This window comes from Macaca mulatta, chromosome 2, assembly GCF_049350105.2.
Source record: "Macaca mulatta isolate MMU2019108-1 chromosome 2, T2T-MMU8v2.0, whole genome shotgun sequence".
Classification (NCBI taxonomy): Eukaryota; Metazoa; Chordata; class Mammalia; order Primates; family Cercopithecidae; genus Macaca; species Macaca mulatta.
The window spans coordinates 171,411,443-171,426,189 of record NC_133407.1 but is presented as its reverse complement, the minus strand read 5'-3'; the positions used below and the strand labels follow the sequence as shown (position 1 = coordinate 171,426,189).

Sequence of the window (14,747 nt, the reverse complement as noted above, 5' to 3'; positions counted from 1 at the left end):
TGCCATTGGGATCTGTGAAATTGCCATTTCTTCATAAATAAACCACTCTACTTAAGCTAATGTGAGTGAATTTCTTTTCTTTCTTTCCTTTCTTTTTCTTTCTTTCTTTTTCTTTCTTTCTTTCTTTTTCTTTCTTTCTTTCTTTCTTTCCTTCTTTCTTTCCTTCTTTCTTTCTTTCCTTCTTTCTTTTTTCTTTCTTTCTTTCCTTCTTTCTTTCCTTCTTTCTTTTTCTTTCTTTTTTTCTTTCTCTTTCTTTCTTTCTCTTTCTTTCTTTCTCTTTCTTTCTCTCTCTCTCTTTCTTTCATTTTTTTTTTTGCGATCAAGCAGACTCCTAAGACAATGTCAAACTTCCCTTTGCTTTTGTAAACAATCTATTAAGTGAGCATGATCAAGATGTCTTTATAAAGGAGGAATTTTCCAGTATAATTTTTAGCCAAAAATAATTTCAAAAGAGAATAACACAGTACCATTTGTGCCGACAAGAGACGCCTGTTGGCCAGCTCCATTGCTTCATTGTTAAGGATCTCATCTATTTCCTTGTTACAGTGTGGACATTTCACCTTCTGCTGTTCTGTTGTTTCTTCTTGGTTCAACTAAATAAAACATAAATAAAAGAACAAAAAACACATGAATATTAACACATTGTTTAGCATAATCCACAAGCAGTTTTTGTACCAGTTTGCTTTCAAAAATGGTAGCAAATCTACTCAACAGCAAAAACAAACAAACAAACATACAAACAAACAAACAAATAGTATGATTTGAAAATGAGCAAAGGATCTGAACAGACATTTCTCAAAGACACACAATGGTCAACAAATACATTAAAAAATTTAACATCACTAGTAAATAGCAAAATGAAAATCAAAACCATCATGAGATATTATCTTTTCCCAGCTAGAATGCAATGTGAGTGAATTTCTTATAGAAATTAGACATATATTTCTTACAGAAATAAATACAGAAAAATGTTCAGATCCTCATCATTTGCTTAGATGTCTAATCATTTGCTCAGTTATAGAAGGTAAAATAATTGTCAGTTTTGTGGGGGGGAGTTATATCATATCTTTACTTTTACATGGCATTATTAACAGTTTAAAAAGCTATCACATATATGATCATGCTTTACACTAGCAGTTTTCAAAGTGTGGTTTCCCAGCAGCATCAGAATCACCTGGGAATTGCTAGAAACGTGCATTCTCAGATCCCACCTTAGACCTACTGAATCATAATTGGAGGAGTGGGCAGCAATCTGTGTTTCTAAAACCCCATTTGAAAATTTTGCTGCAGCTAAAACTTGACAACCACTGCTTTAAAATGATCACTTAATGTAAAATAGAAAGTGAACACACATAAAGGAAATGGGAGTATGAATAATTTACAGATGAGAAACTGAAGCTTAGAGAAAATTGATGATATGCTCGAAATTACAAAGCTATTAAGTGAGAAAGCTAGGCTATAAAGTCAGATTTTCTGATTCCAAGGTCAGCGTTCTATCTTTAATACTATAATATCCCTCATGTTTGCATCACAGAAGGGAGAATGTAGTCATTTGATCCTCTGCCTTCTGAAACAGATCAAGTACCAGAGTGGTGGCCCCAACACTGGCTTCTACTTTAGAATTAGCTGGATAGTGGATTTAAAATATTCCTGGGGCCCTGCTCAGACCACCTGCATAAAAATCTTCAGAGAGCAGGTGAAAACGCTATCGTTATTTTGAATAAGCTTTCTAGATAATTCTGATGCAGACAAGTCAGCAAAAGTTCACAATCAGGTATTGGAAGCTACTAGAGAAATCCTTGGGTATGACACGGTACTTGTTCCATCCAGAAATCCTGGCAGTATTCCTGCAGGTACAATGGTTAGTTCTGAATTCCTATCTGGAGCTTTAAGCACTGTTTCAGTGGATAGGAAATGGATTTTTTCAGAATTCTACTTCATAGAGACTAATTATCTCACCTAAGCACTCCTAGAACTCGGCCCCTCATATTGTGTGATGCAAAAAAACAAAAACAAAAACATTATAAAAACCATTGAAAATTGGACATGATGTAGGATATGGAAAAGTGCAGCAGCTCTGAGGACTCCAGGACAACTTTTACTATTTCCCTTGAGGGAAACCATGACAGATGAGTGTGCTGAGTGTTCTTAAAAGAATAAGTCTGACTGCAGATATCTTAAAGCATATCTCAGAAGCAGAAGGTGACATCTCGCACAGCTAAACTTATGGTATTGGCTTTGAATTCTATTTTATATTAAAAATATTGTTAACCATAAATTAAGGTCTAGCAAATGCTTAGATATACAATAGCCTAAATAAATAAACAAAGGCCCCTGACCCCTCCCAATTTGGTCAAAAACTAGCCATTTTCTAAGGTTCACTTTCATACACACACACACATATATATAATTTTTCTTTTTAAGAAAGGGTTTCTCTCTGCTGGCCAGGTTGGAATGCAGTGGCACAATCATGGTTCACCATAGCCTCAACCTCCCAGGCTTGAGTGATCCTCCCACCTCAGTCTCCCGGGTAGCAGGGCCTACAGGTGCACACCACCACCCAATTAATTTTTGTATATTTTATAGAGGCATGGTTTTGGCATGTTGCCAGACTGGTCTCAAACTCCTTGGCTCAAGCAATCCACCTGCCTTAGCCTCCCAAAGTGCTAAGATTACAGGCATGAGCCACTGTGCTGACCTATGATGTCTTTTAAAAGGATCTCCAGTACACAGCTTCCTCTTTTGAATTTAAACATATGTATTTTAAACATAAACATAAAACATGTATTTTAAACATATGTATTCAAAGGGGTTATGACTTCTACTTTGCCCCACAGTTACCATGAAATTCCTTAACACCCCCCCCCTTACTACTTGGTTAAATAGAGTTATCAACACGACTTCTCTGTCAATTACAAACGTTAAAAATTGTGAATTAATATTTATGATCTGATTTATACTTCAGTGTAATCAAATCTGCATTAAAGCAATAAAAAAGATATTACTTGCTTACCATGTATGGGTTTTCAAGTATAATTGCTTTCTCAATCATGTTCCAATCAGCATTAGCAAGATCTTTGTCAAATTTAAGGACAGAGGCTACAGACTTGGTTAGCTCTTGAAAGTGCTGAAATGTGCAACAAACTGATTTATATTTTGTTGACGTGGCATCACGAAGACCTTTGATACAAACACACATTTGATACATAGTAGAAACACCACCATTTTGATATGGGTTAGAAAGCTTCCTTTTAACTTATTGTCACTAATCTTTAAGTAAAATTTCAACATAAATTGTTTAATAATGGGAATACTAAAGAGTTAAAAATTTTCTGCTTTCATATTTCTTCTCACAGAAGGTGAGGCATGTAATAGTAACAGCTAATGTTTATTGAGTGCTTACTATATTCTGCAAAAGCATATTTCAGCACTTTGCATGCATTACGTTTTTGGTTATCTGGCCACCTTTTGAGGTGAGTCCTTTTTCCCAGTTTGATATATGAGGAAACAAAGAAACAGAGGTATAATGGTTACTTTCATGTGTCAACTTGACTGGGCCACAGGGTACCCATATATTCAGCCAAACATTCTGGGTGTGTCTGTGAGAGTGTTTTTGGATGAGGGTGACAGTTAAATTGGTAGACTGAGTAAAGTACATTGCCTTTCCCAGTGTGGGTGTGGCTCATCCAATCTGTTGGAGGCCTCAATGAAACAGAAGTCTGAACAAGAGAGAATTTGTTGTCTCTGCCTGATGGGCTTGGAGAAGGCACTTCAGTCTTCTCCTACCTTCAGACTTTAGCTGGAACTTGTACCATTGGTTCTTTTGGTTCTCAGGCCTTTGGAATGCATACTTTGGGACTTAGCTTCTATAATTGCATGAGCCAGTTAAGCACATATGATAAATTATCTGCATTATCTTTTAAGACTCCAATCTCTCAAACTATCTTTTTGTTTTAGAATACATCCAGTTTCTAGCTTCCTAAGAAATTTAGCACCTGTTGTGTTTTCTGAAGATCATTATGTTAAGTGAAATAAGCCACACACAGAAAGACAAACATCACATATTCTCACTTATTTGTGGGATCTAAAAATAAAAACAACTTAACTCATGGACATGGAGGGTAGAATGATGGTTAACAGAGGCTGGGAAAGGTGGTGGGGAATGGGGGCAGGTGGGGATGGTTAATGGGCACAAAAATATAGAAAGAATAAATAAGACTTACTATTTGACAACACAATAAGGTGACTATAGTCAATAATACTTTTACATTTTAAGAATAATTTAAAGAGTTACATTTTAAATTTTAAGAATAATTTAAAGAGCAATTTAATTGTTTGTAATTCAAAGGATAAATGCCTGAGGGGATGGATATCCTATTCACTATGAAGTGCTTATTTCACATTGCATGCCTGTACCAAAACATCTCAGGTACCCCACAAACATATACACCTAGTATGTACCCACAAACATTTTAAAAATAAAAAAGAAGAAAATCGGCAGGGCGCAGTGGCTCAGGCCTGTAATCCCAGCACTTTGGGAGGCCGAGGCGGGCGGATCACGAGGTCAGGTGATCGAGACCATCCTGGCTATGACGGTGAAACCCTGTCTCTACTAAAAATACAAAAAATTAGCTGGGCGAGGTGGCGGGCGCCTGTAGTCCCAGCTTCTCCGGAGGCTGAGGCAGGAGAATGGCGTAAACCCGGGAGGCGGAGCTTGCAGTGAGCCGAGATCACGCCACTGCACTCCAGCCTGAGCGACAGAGCGAGACTTTGTCTCAAAAAAAAAAAAAAAGAAGAAAATCTCCACAACAAAGAGAAATATCTAAGAATACGGCTAACCAAGGAGGTGTAAGATCTCTACAAGGAGATCTATAAAACACTGCAAAAGTAATCAGAGATGACACAAATAAATGGAAAAACATTCCATGCTCATGGATTGAATCAATATCATTAAAATGGCCACATTATCCAAAGCAATGTACAGATTCAACACACTTTCTATTGAACTACTAATGTCATTTTTCACAGGATTAGAGAAAAACAGTTCTAAAATTTATTTGGAACCAAAAGAGAGCCCAAATAGCCAATACAATCCTAAGGAAACAGAACAAAGCCAGAAGCATCACACTACCTGACTTCAAACTATACTACTAGTCTACAGTAACCAAAACAGCATGGTGTTGGTACAAAACAAATACATAGCTCAAGGGGACAGAACAGAGAACCCAAAAGTAAAGCTGCATGCTTACAACCATCTGATGTTTGACAAAGATGACAAAACAGACAATGGGGGATGGATTCCCTATTCAATAAATGGTGCTGCAATAACTGGCTAGCTGTGTGCAGAACAATGAAACTGGACCCCTACCTTTCACTATATACAAAAATTAACTCAAGATGGATTAAATATTTAAATGTAAGACCTCAAAGCCCTAGAAGAAAACCTAGGAAATAACTTTTTCCACATCAGTCTTGAGAAATAATTTTTGGCTAAGTCCCCAAAACAATTGTAACAAAACAAAAATTGACAAGTGAGACCTAATTAAACTAGAGAGTTTCTGCAAAGCAAAAGAAACTATTAATAGAGTATACAGACAACCTACAAAATGGGAGAATATATTAGCAACCTATACATCTAACAAAGATCTTATATCCAGAATCTACAAGGAACTTAAAGCAACAGGCAAAAACCAATAACCCCATTTAAAAATTGGCAAAGGTTAAGTGCCCATCAACAGATGAATGGATAAAGAAAATATTATACATATACATAATGGCATACCATTAAACTATTTTAAAAAATGAGGTCCTGTCATTTGCAACAGCATCAGTGGAACTGGAGGTCATGTTAAGTGAAATAAGCCAGGCACAGAAAGAAAAACTTTGCATGTTCTCACTTATTTGTGGGAGCTAAAAATTAAAACAATTGAACTTACAGAGATAGAGAGTAGAATGATGGTTAACCAGAGCCTGTGAAGAGTAGTGGGGAGCTAAGGGGAAATTTGGATGATTAATGAGTTCAAAAAATAGAAAAAATGAAAAACATCTGTCATTTGATAGCACGATAGGGTGACTATAGTCAAGAATAATTAATTGTGCATTTAAAAATAACAAAAAAGTATAACTAAATTGTTTGTAACACAAAGGATAAGCACTTGAGGTGATGGATACTCCATTTACCTTAATTGATTATTACACATTTTATACTTGTATCAAAATATCTCATGTACCCCATAAATATATACAACTACTATGTATCCACAAAAATTAAAACTAAAAAAAATCTTAATGGGCAAAGAAGATGAATAGACACTTCTCAAAAGAAGGCATACAAGTGGCCAACAAACACCTGAAAAAAATGCTCATCATCACTAATCATCAAAGAAACACAAATCAAAATCACAATAAGATACCATCTCACACCAGTCAGAATGTTATTATCAAAAAGTCAAAAAAATAACAGATGCTGCAAAGCTGTGGAGAAAAGGGAACACTTATATACTCCTGGTGAGAAAGGACAATATAAATTAGTTCAGTCATTGTGGAAAGCAGTTTGGAGATTTCTCAAATAGCTATAAACAGAACTACCATTCAAGCTAGCCACCCCAAGATAGCCAAAGGAAAATAAATCATTCTACAAAAAAGACCCATTCACTTGTATGTTCATCACAGCACTGTTCACAACAGCAAAGAGATGGAATCAACCTAGGTGTCCATCATTGGTGGAATGGATAAAGAAAATGTGGTACAGATACACCACTGAATACTACACAGCCATAAAAAAGAACAAGATTATGCCCTTTGCTGCAACATGAATAAAGCCAGAGGCCACTATCCTAAGTGAATTAATGCAGGAGCAGAAAATCCAATACCTTTTGTGGGAACTAAACATTGAGTACACATGAACATAGAAATGGGAACAGTGGACACCAGGGAGTACTAGAGTGGGGAAAGAGGAATGGGATGTGAGTTGAAAAGCTACCTTTTGGGTACTGTGGTCACTGCCTTGGTGATGAGATCTGTATCTCAAACCTCAGCATCACACAATATACCCATACCCATGTAACAAACCTGCATATGTAAAATAAAATTTGAAAAAAATTAGGCACCACTGACTCATAGTTATATAATTTATATATATATATATATATTTTTTTTTTTTTTTGAGACAGGGTCTTGCTGTCTTGCCCATGGTGGAGTGCAGTGGTGTGATCTTGGCTCACTGCAGCATCAGCCTCCTGGGTTCCAGCAATCTTCCCCTATCAGCCTTCTGAATAGCTAGGACTATAGATGTACACCACCACACTGGGCTAATTTTCAGACTTTTTGTAGAGATCGGAGTCTCACTATGCTGCTTATGGATTCTTTCTTTATTATTATCACTTTTTGACCATATTTAGAATGTTTTTCTCTCCACAGGAATAGTAATTGTTAGGGCTTACCTAGTATAGTAACTGCTGTTGGCAAAACAAATCTATTGACAATGAGGGTTATTAGGCATACTAACACTCCATGAAATAATATCTAGAATTGAAGAAAATATAAAGTAAGTATTCATATAATTTCATATAATATAGCCTATATTTAACAATATAAATTAAGCTAGGTTGTACTGTGTTAATAGATGCTCATGGCAGGGGAAGAATTAATCTAAGACATGATGAAAGCACTCTGGGTATTCTCCATCTTCCTGCTCATAATTCATCCATGATTTATTACCAAACCAAAATTAAGACATGAGTTTTGACAAGTAAATCAACACTTATACAGACGTTGGGAAGGAATATTTATCTTTGACTTCCACTGTTGCACTTCCTGGTAGCTGAGAATACACTTATACTTATCAGTCCTTATCCACTATACACACCTGGCTGTGCATAGCCACATCGTTCTCTGTTCAACATTACCAGCATATCTGCATCAAAAACTTCTCCTCACCTGGGAAAGGAGAACAACTCAAGGCCCTTGATATGTGTTCTCCATCTCACACTTTGCCTCATTGGTACCCTTTCATTGTCAGGAAGAAGGAGCAATAAATGTCTTTGGTGCCACTTGATATTTTATCTTCTTGTATCCCAAGTCAGTCTTGATAGACAAGTGAACTAACACTTTTCAGTCTGAGGCTACACATTTTTGGGGATTTATGGAATTCTAACTTCCAGAATTTATGTTTAACCCTAGCTACTCTTCTGTTCTATATCCACAGATGGAATTAGGGATAGAGCATGAAACCACACTAGAGGCTCCCAAAGTTGAACATTAGAATCATAAGAGAAACTTTAAAATATTGGTGCCCAGGAGATCCCCAGTGAATATTCTGATGTAATTCTTCAAGAGTGCAGCCCAAGCATTGGTAATAAGGAAATCTGAGGTATAATGTACATACATTGAAATGTACTCAAGTACCATTTTGTCAATTTTGACAGTGTATATCTACTCCTGTAACTCTCAGTCCTGTCAAGACGCAAAATATTCTCACATCCCCAACATTTCTCTAATGCTCCTTCCTAATCAGTCCTTCACCAATGAGAGGCAGCAAGTATTTTGATTTCTACTTCTGTAGATAAGAATTGCCAATTCCAAAATCTTCATATAAATTAAACAGCATATGACGTGTCTCATTGTGATTTTAATTTGCATTTCATTAGAGTAATAATGTTGAATATTTTTAACATGCATATTAGTACACATCTTTCTTTTTGAAGAAGTGTCTGTTCAAATATTTTGTACATTTTTTAAAAATTGGGTTACCATTGTATTTTCTTCAAAAAATTTTAGAGTTTTTAATTTTATATTTAAGTCTATGGTCCATCTCAAATCACTTTTAGGTATGGTGTGAGGTAAAAATAGAGTTTTTCTTTTCTTTTTTTCTAAGTGAATACAGTAGTTCAGCATCATTTATTGAAAAAAATATTTTTTTCTCTCATTGAACTGTTTCAGAATCTGTCAAAAACCAATTCACCATATAAATGTGAGTCTTTTTTGAATTCTTTATTATACTCCATTCATCTATTTTTTTATTCTTATGCCAGGATGCTACTGATTTAACTACTGTATTTTTACAGTAAGTCCTGATATCAGATAGTATAAGTCCTTAAATTTGGTTCTTCCTTTTCAATATTATTAGGGCTATTCTCAGTCTTCTGTACTTCTATATGGAAATCAGATTTTGTGTATCTATTTCTAAAATCTTCTGGGATTGGAATTGCATCAAGTATAGTGACATCTTAATAATTCCCAGTCTTCAAATCCATGATTGGAACATATATTTTATGTAGGTTTTTTAAAATTTCTGTCAACAATGCCATGTTGTTTTCAGTGCACAAGTCTTGCATATTTTGGAAAGAAACCTCTAAGTTGGCTTTCAAAGGTATCTATCTGTTGATACTTAGTCACCTTTTTTTTTTTTTTTTTTTTTTTTTTTTTTTTGTAAGTCGGGTGTTCGTTTATTAAATACAAGTTTTGAACAAACTCTGCCAGGCAAGTTTGACAAGAAGCAACCTTCCTGAAATGTTTCAAAATATGGTCATGTTGATCATGTCTTATTTCAAGCAACCTTTTTGTTCTTCATTTTCTGTTTCTAGGTTTATTTCCTGGTGAGCAATTAGAGCATGTGCATTATTTCCTCACATGACATCAAGAGTGTAGCATCAACCTCTGGCTTGTAAAGGCACCCAGTAGACTAATGCTCTGTGCAATTGCTGCTTAGCAACCAGCATCAAGTAAAGTAATGAAGCTTTTGTAGAGTGTGATACCAAATAGCAACTGGCACCTTCACCTGCACCACTAAAAAACCTTTAAAGTTTCCTTCAGTTTTCAGATATCCATTAAAAACTGTATTAAAAAACAAAACCCAGACTGCTTGATAAAACGTACTTAAACAATTTTCCAAGTTTAGTATTAGCCTCTCGGTAAGTTATGAGCAATACCAGAACTGAGTAAAGAATCTTCATTTTCCTATCATACTCCAGTAAAGTCAATAAATAAAACTAGGTATGTTAGAAAGTCTCCCCTACTAGATTTAGAGCTGCTTCTAAGTTCCAGACAAAACACCTTTTTAAGCTCCCAAATGTATATGCACACGGTGTTGTACCAAGATGATAACTTTTTAAAATCTAATTTTTTAGATGTTCTTAAATTACTTCACAGAAAGTAAAAAGGCACAGAGGACACTTGGTTTCCTCACCAGGTGGCCTTAAGCTACACACTTGCTTGTGCGAAGAGTTTAAAGATATTCAGCAGCATTAATGATGCCATAGCCATTCATAGAAAGTTTCAGGAAAAGAGCTTAAAAAAGAAAAAAAAAAAAAAGAAGAAGAAGAAAAGCTTGCCAGAAAAGGCTTACGATCTGAAGGTTAAATACGGAAGAATACAGACAGAGACTAGAGGCCGCATGGAGGTTCTTAACTAGGAAGCTGCTAGGAATAGCTGCTTTCTGAGGTTTCGTCCCCATTTTCCTCCAGTTTTTCTCCTGAAAAACTCTGGTCTTTTCCTCTCTTGTTTTTAAATTGAAAACATCCTGTTAGATTGGGTTTGGAGGATAAATGCAAATAGGCAGAAGCTTATTTTATACAGAGTTCATTCTCAGAGAGGAAAAGGAGAATAATAAATATTGAATGAAGCTAATTTTAGAAAATAAGCAAATCCTGTCAATGCATGCTTTAGAGGCCCAGGGAGCACACTGAATGAATCTTATATTCTGGCATTTGCAAAAGTGTCCTCAACTTCCTTTTTCATTTATAAGCACAGCAACAGGCAACATCTATTTTATATCTGGAGTGGGAAGCCCTCTTAGATTTGAGGCTTTCCAGCTGATACCATCAAAAAAACATCAAGGACTGCTTATAGCGACTTGTGTTGAAACGTAAAACTACTATTTTATTTGATCTTTCAACCATAGTTAACAATGTGTTCCAAATGAAGCAGTGACACCCATTTCTCAATCCTATCACTTTTCCTGTCACTTACGACATCTCTGGGCTTAGAAAGATGGTGATATAAAGACAACCCATAGGGGAGTGTCCCTACCTAGCATATTAAGCTGCACAAGTGAGTAGTGAACTCAAGCTCAACTTATGAAAGTGGCGTCCATCCACCTACTAACTACACTGGGCTACGTGTTTATTTAAAATGTCTTGTGGACAAGGTTGTGCTCAAATTTCTACTTTGTTAATTGAATACCTAACTCTGTGATAGAAGCAGCTCTTAGAAGTCAGGTCACAAGCCCAAATATTAACCATATACATTTTATAATCTCAGAATTTTGTCAAGAATGAATATGTTAGCAAACATGGCCGCATACTGCATACATCTCACTCTGGAAGAGAAAATGTAAAGTGGTACTCAGTTTACACTGAGTGTGTGTGTGTGTGTATTTCACACACTGAAATATACTGAAATATACTGTTGATATTAGATACTTAGTCATCTTAAATATGGACTAGACTTATTGACTCACTTCTAATAAATAGAATATGAAGAAGTAATGGGAAGTGACTTTGAAAATTAGGTTAAAGAAAGACCGTGGCTTCTGTCTTGAGGGTTTGCTCTCTCTAGCTCTCTTGCATAGTCATTCTGAGAGAAGCCAGCTACCATATTGCGAGCTGACCTATGAAGAGGTCCAAATGACAAGGAGGCTTCTGGCCAAGAGTCAACAAGAAACTAAAGCCCTTAGTTCACTGCCTGCAAACAACTGAATCTTGTCAACAAAACCACACAAGTCACCTTAGAAGCAGATTCTGTAGCCCCAGTTGAACCTTTTGACGGCTGCACCCCCAGTTTATGCTTAAATGCAAGTTTATGAGAGAAACAATCAGAGGCACCCACGTAATTTATAACCAGATTCCTGACTCACAGAAACTGAGATAATAAATGTTTCTTGTTTCAAGCCACTGAATTTTGGGACAATTTTTTACATAGCCATAGATAATGATAACTGATACATACGTATTTCATTATTTTGGTTACTATGTCATGTTTTTGATGCTATTGTTATGTTCTTTATTTCATTTTTCTGTTTGTTTGTTGCTAGTATATAAAAATATAGAGTTTCTTCACAGAATTGGAAAAAACTGCTTTAAAGTTCATATGGAACCAAAAAAGAGCCCGCATCTCCAAGACAATCCTAAGTCAAAAGAACAAAGCTGGAGGTATCACACTACCTGACTTCAAACTATACTACAAGGCTACAGTAACCAAAACAGCATGGTACTGGTACCAAAACAGAGATATAGACCAATGGAACAGAACAGAGTCCCCAGAAATAATACCACACATCTACAGCCATCTGATCTTTGACAAACCTGAGAGAAACAAGAAATGGGGAAAGGATTCCCTATTTAATAAATGGTGCTGGGAAAATTGGCTAGCCATAAGTAGAAAGCTGAAACTGGATCCTTTCCTAACTCCTTATACGAAAATTAATTCAAGATGGATTAGAGACTTAAATGTTAGACCTAATACCATAAAAATCCTAGAGGAAAACCTAGGTAGTACCATTCAGGACATAGGCATGGGCAAAGACTTCATGTCTAAAACACCAAAAGCAATGGCAGCAAAAGCCAAAATTGACAAATGGGATCTCATTAAACTAAAGAGCTTCTGCACAGCAAAAGAAACTACCATCAGAGTGAACAGGCAACCTACAGAATGGGAGAAAATTTTTGCAATCTACTCATCTGACAAAGGGCTAATATCCAGAAGCTACAAAGAACTCAAACAAATTTACAAGAAAAAAACAAACAACCCCATCAAAAAGTGGGCAAAGGATATGAACAGACATTTCTCAAAAGAAGACATTCATACAGCCAACAGACACATGAAAAAATGCTCATCATCACTGGCCATCAGAGAAGTGCAAATCAAAACCACAATGAGATACCATCTCACACCAGTTAGAATGGCGATCATTAAAAAGTCAGGAAACAACAGGTGCTGGAGAGGATGTGGAGAAATAGGAACACTTTTACACTGTTGGTGGGATTGTAAACTAGTTCAACCATTATGGAAAACAGTATGGCGATTTCTCAAGGATCTAGAACTAGATGTACCATATGACCCAGCCATCCCATTACTGGGTATATACCCAAAGGATTATAAATTATGCTGCTATAAAGACACATGCACACGTATGTTTGTTGCAGCACTATTCACAATAGCAAAGACTTGGAATCAACCCAAATGTCCATCAGTGACAGATTGGATTAAGAAAATGTGGCACATATACACCATGGAATACTATGCAGCCATCAAAAAGGATGAGTTTGTGTCCTTTGTAGGGACATGGATGCAGCTGGAAACCATCATTCTTAGCAAACTATCGCAAGAACAGAAAACCAAACACCGCATGTTCTCACTCATAGGTGGGAACTGAACAATGAGATCACTTGGACTCAGGAAGGGGAACATCACACACAGGGGCCTATCATGGGGAGGGAGGAGGAGGGAGGGATTGCATTGGGAGTTATACCTGATGTAAATGACGAGTTGATGGGTGCAGCACACCAACATGGCACAAGTATACATATGTAACAAACCTGCACGCTATGCACATGTACCCTACAACTTAAAGTATAATAATAATAAATAAATTTAAAAATAAATAAATAAATAAATAAAATAAAAATAAAAATATAATTTAGTTTTGTATACTGAACATGAATTTCATGATTTTGCTAAATTCACTTATTAATTCTACTGGTTATTTAGTATCTACCAATTTGTGTGCCTTTTTTCTCCCTAGTGCCTGAGGTAGGACATTGAGCATAATGTTCCATAAAAATGAAGAAAGCAGATGTATTTGCCCTTATTTGAAACTTAAGGGAAAGTATTCAGTATTCTACCATTAAGTGTCACTTACCTTTAAGTTTTTAAGTTTTTCTTTTTAAATAAATCCCTTCTATCAGATTAAAGTAGTTTTCTTCAAATTCTGTTTCACAAAAAGTTTTCCATGTATAAAATCATATCTTCTGCACAGAGAGATAGTTTTACTTAATCTCTTCTTATTTAGATGCCTTTTATTTCTTTTTCTTGCCTGATTGCTCTGGCTAGGACTCTCAGAACTGTGTTGAATAGGAATGGTGAAAATGGGCATCCTTGTTTTGTTCCAGCTCTCAAGGGGAATGCTTCCAGCTTTTGCTGATTTTGTATGATGTTGACTGTGGGCTTGTCACAGAGGGCTCTTCTTATTTTGAGGTATCTTCCTTCAATATCTAGTTTTTTAAGGGTTTTGAACATGAAAGAATGTTGGATCTTATCAAAGGCCTTTTTTGCACCTATTGAAGTAATCACATGGTTTTAGTTTTTAGTTCTGTTTATGTGATGAATCACGTTTATTTATTTGTATGTATTGAATCTACCTGGCATCCAAAGAATTTTTTTGAGGATTTCGCATCTATATTCTTCAAGGACATTGGCCCGAAGTTTTTTTTCTGCTGTGTCTCTGCCAGGTTTTGGTATTAGGATGATGCTGGCCTCATAGTATAAATTAGAGAGGAGTCTATTCTCAATTTTTTGGAATAGTTTTAGTAGAAATGGTACCAGCTCTTTATCTATATAGTACAATTCAGCTATGAATTTGTTTGGGCTTTTTTGGTTGGTAGGTTATTAGTTGCAGAATCAAGTTTGGAACTCATTATTGGTCTGTTCAGGGTTTCAATTTATTCCTGGTTTAATCTCAGGAGTTTGTATGTTTCCAATAATTTATCTATTTCTTGTAGGTTTTCCAGTTTGTGTGCAGAGGTGTTCAC

The 14,747-nt window shown here is 35.9% G+C and overlaps 1 protein-coding gene across 1 annotated transcript in view; it reads right to left on the bottom strand.

Annotated features, from left to right (window-relative positions):
* SLC9C1 (solute carrier family 9 member C1) overlaps positions 1-14,747 on the bottom strand; it is a 167,327-nt gene that overhangs the window by 68,505 nt on the left and 84,075 nt on the right. The window contains exons 6-8 of the mRNA XM_077993951.1: positions 7,443-7,524; positions 3,014-3,180; positions 468-593 (exon numbers count right to left, since the gene is read on the bottom strand). Of these exons, the coding sequence (XP_077850077.1) occupies positions 468-593; positions 3,014-3,180; positions 7,443-7,524 (375 nt within the window). The remainder of the gene's footprint in view (positions 1-467; positions 594-3,013; positions 3,181-7,442; positions 7,525-14,747) is intronic.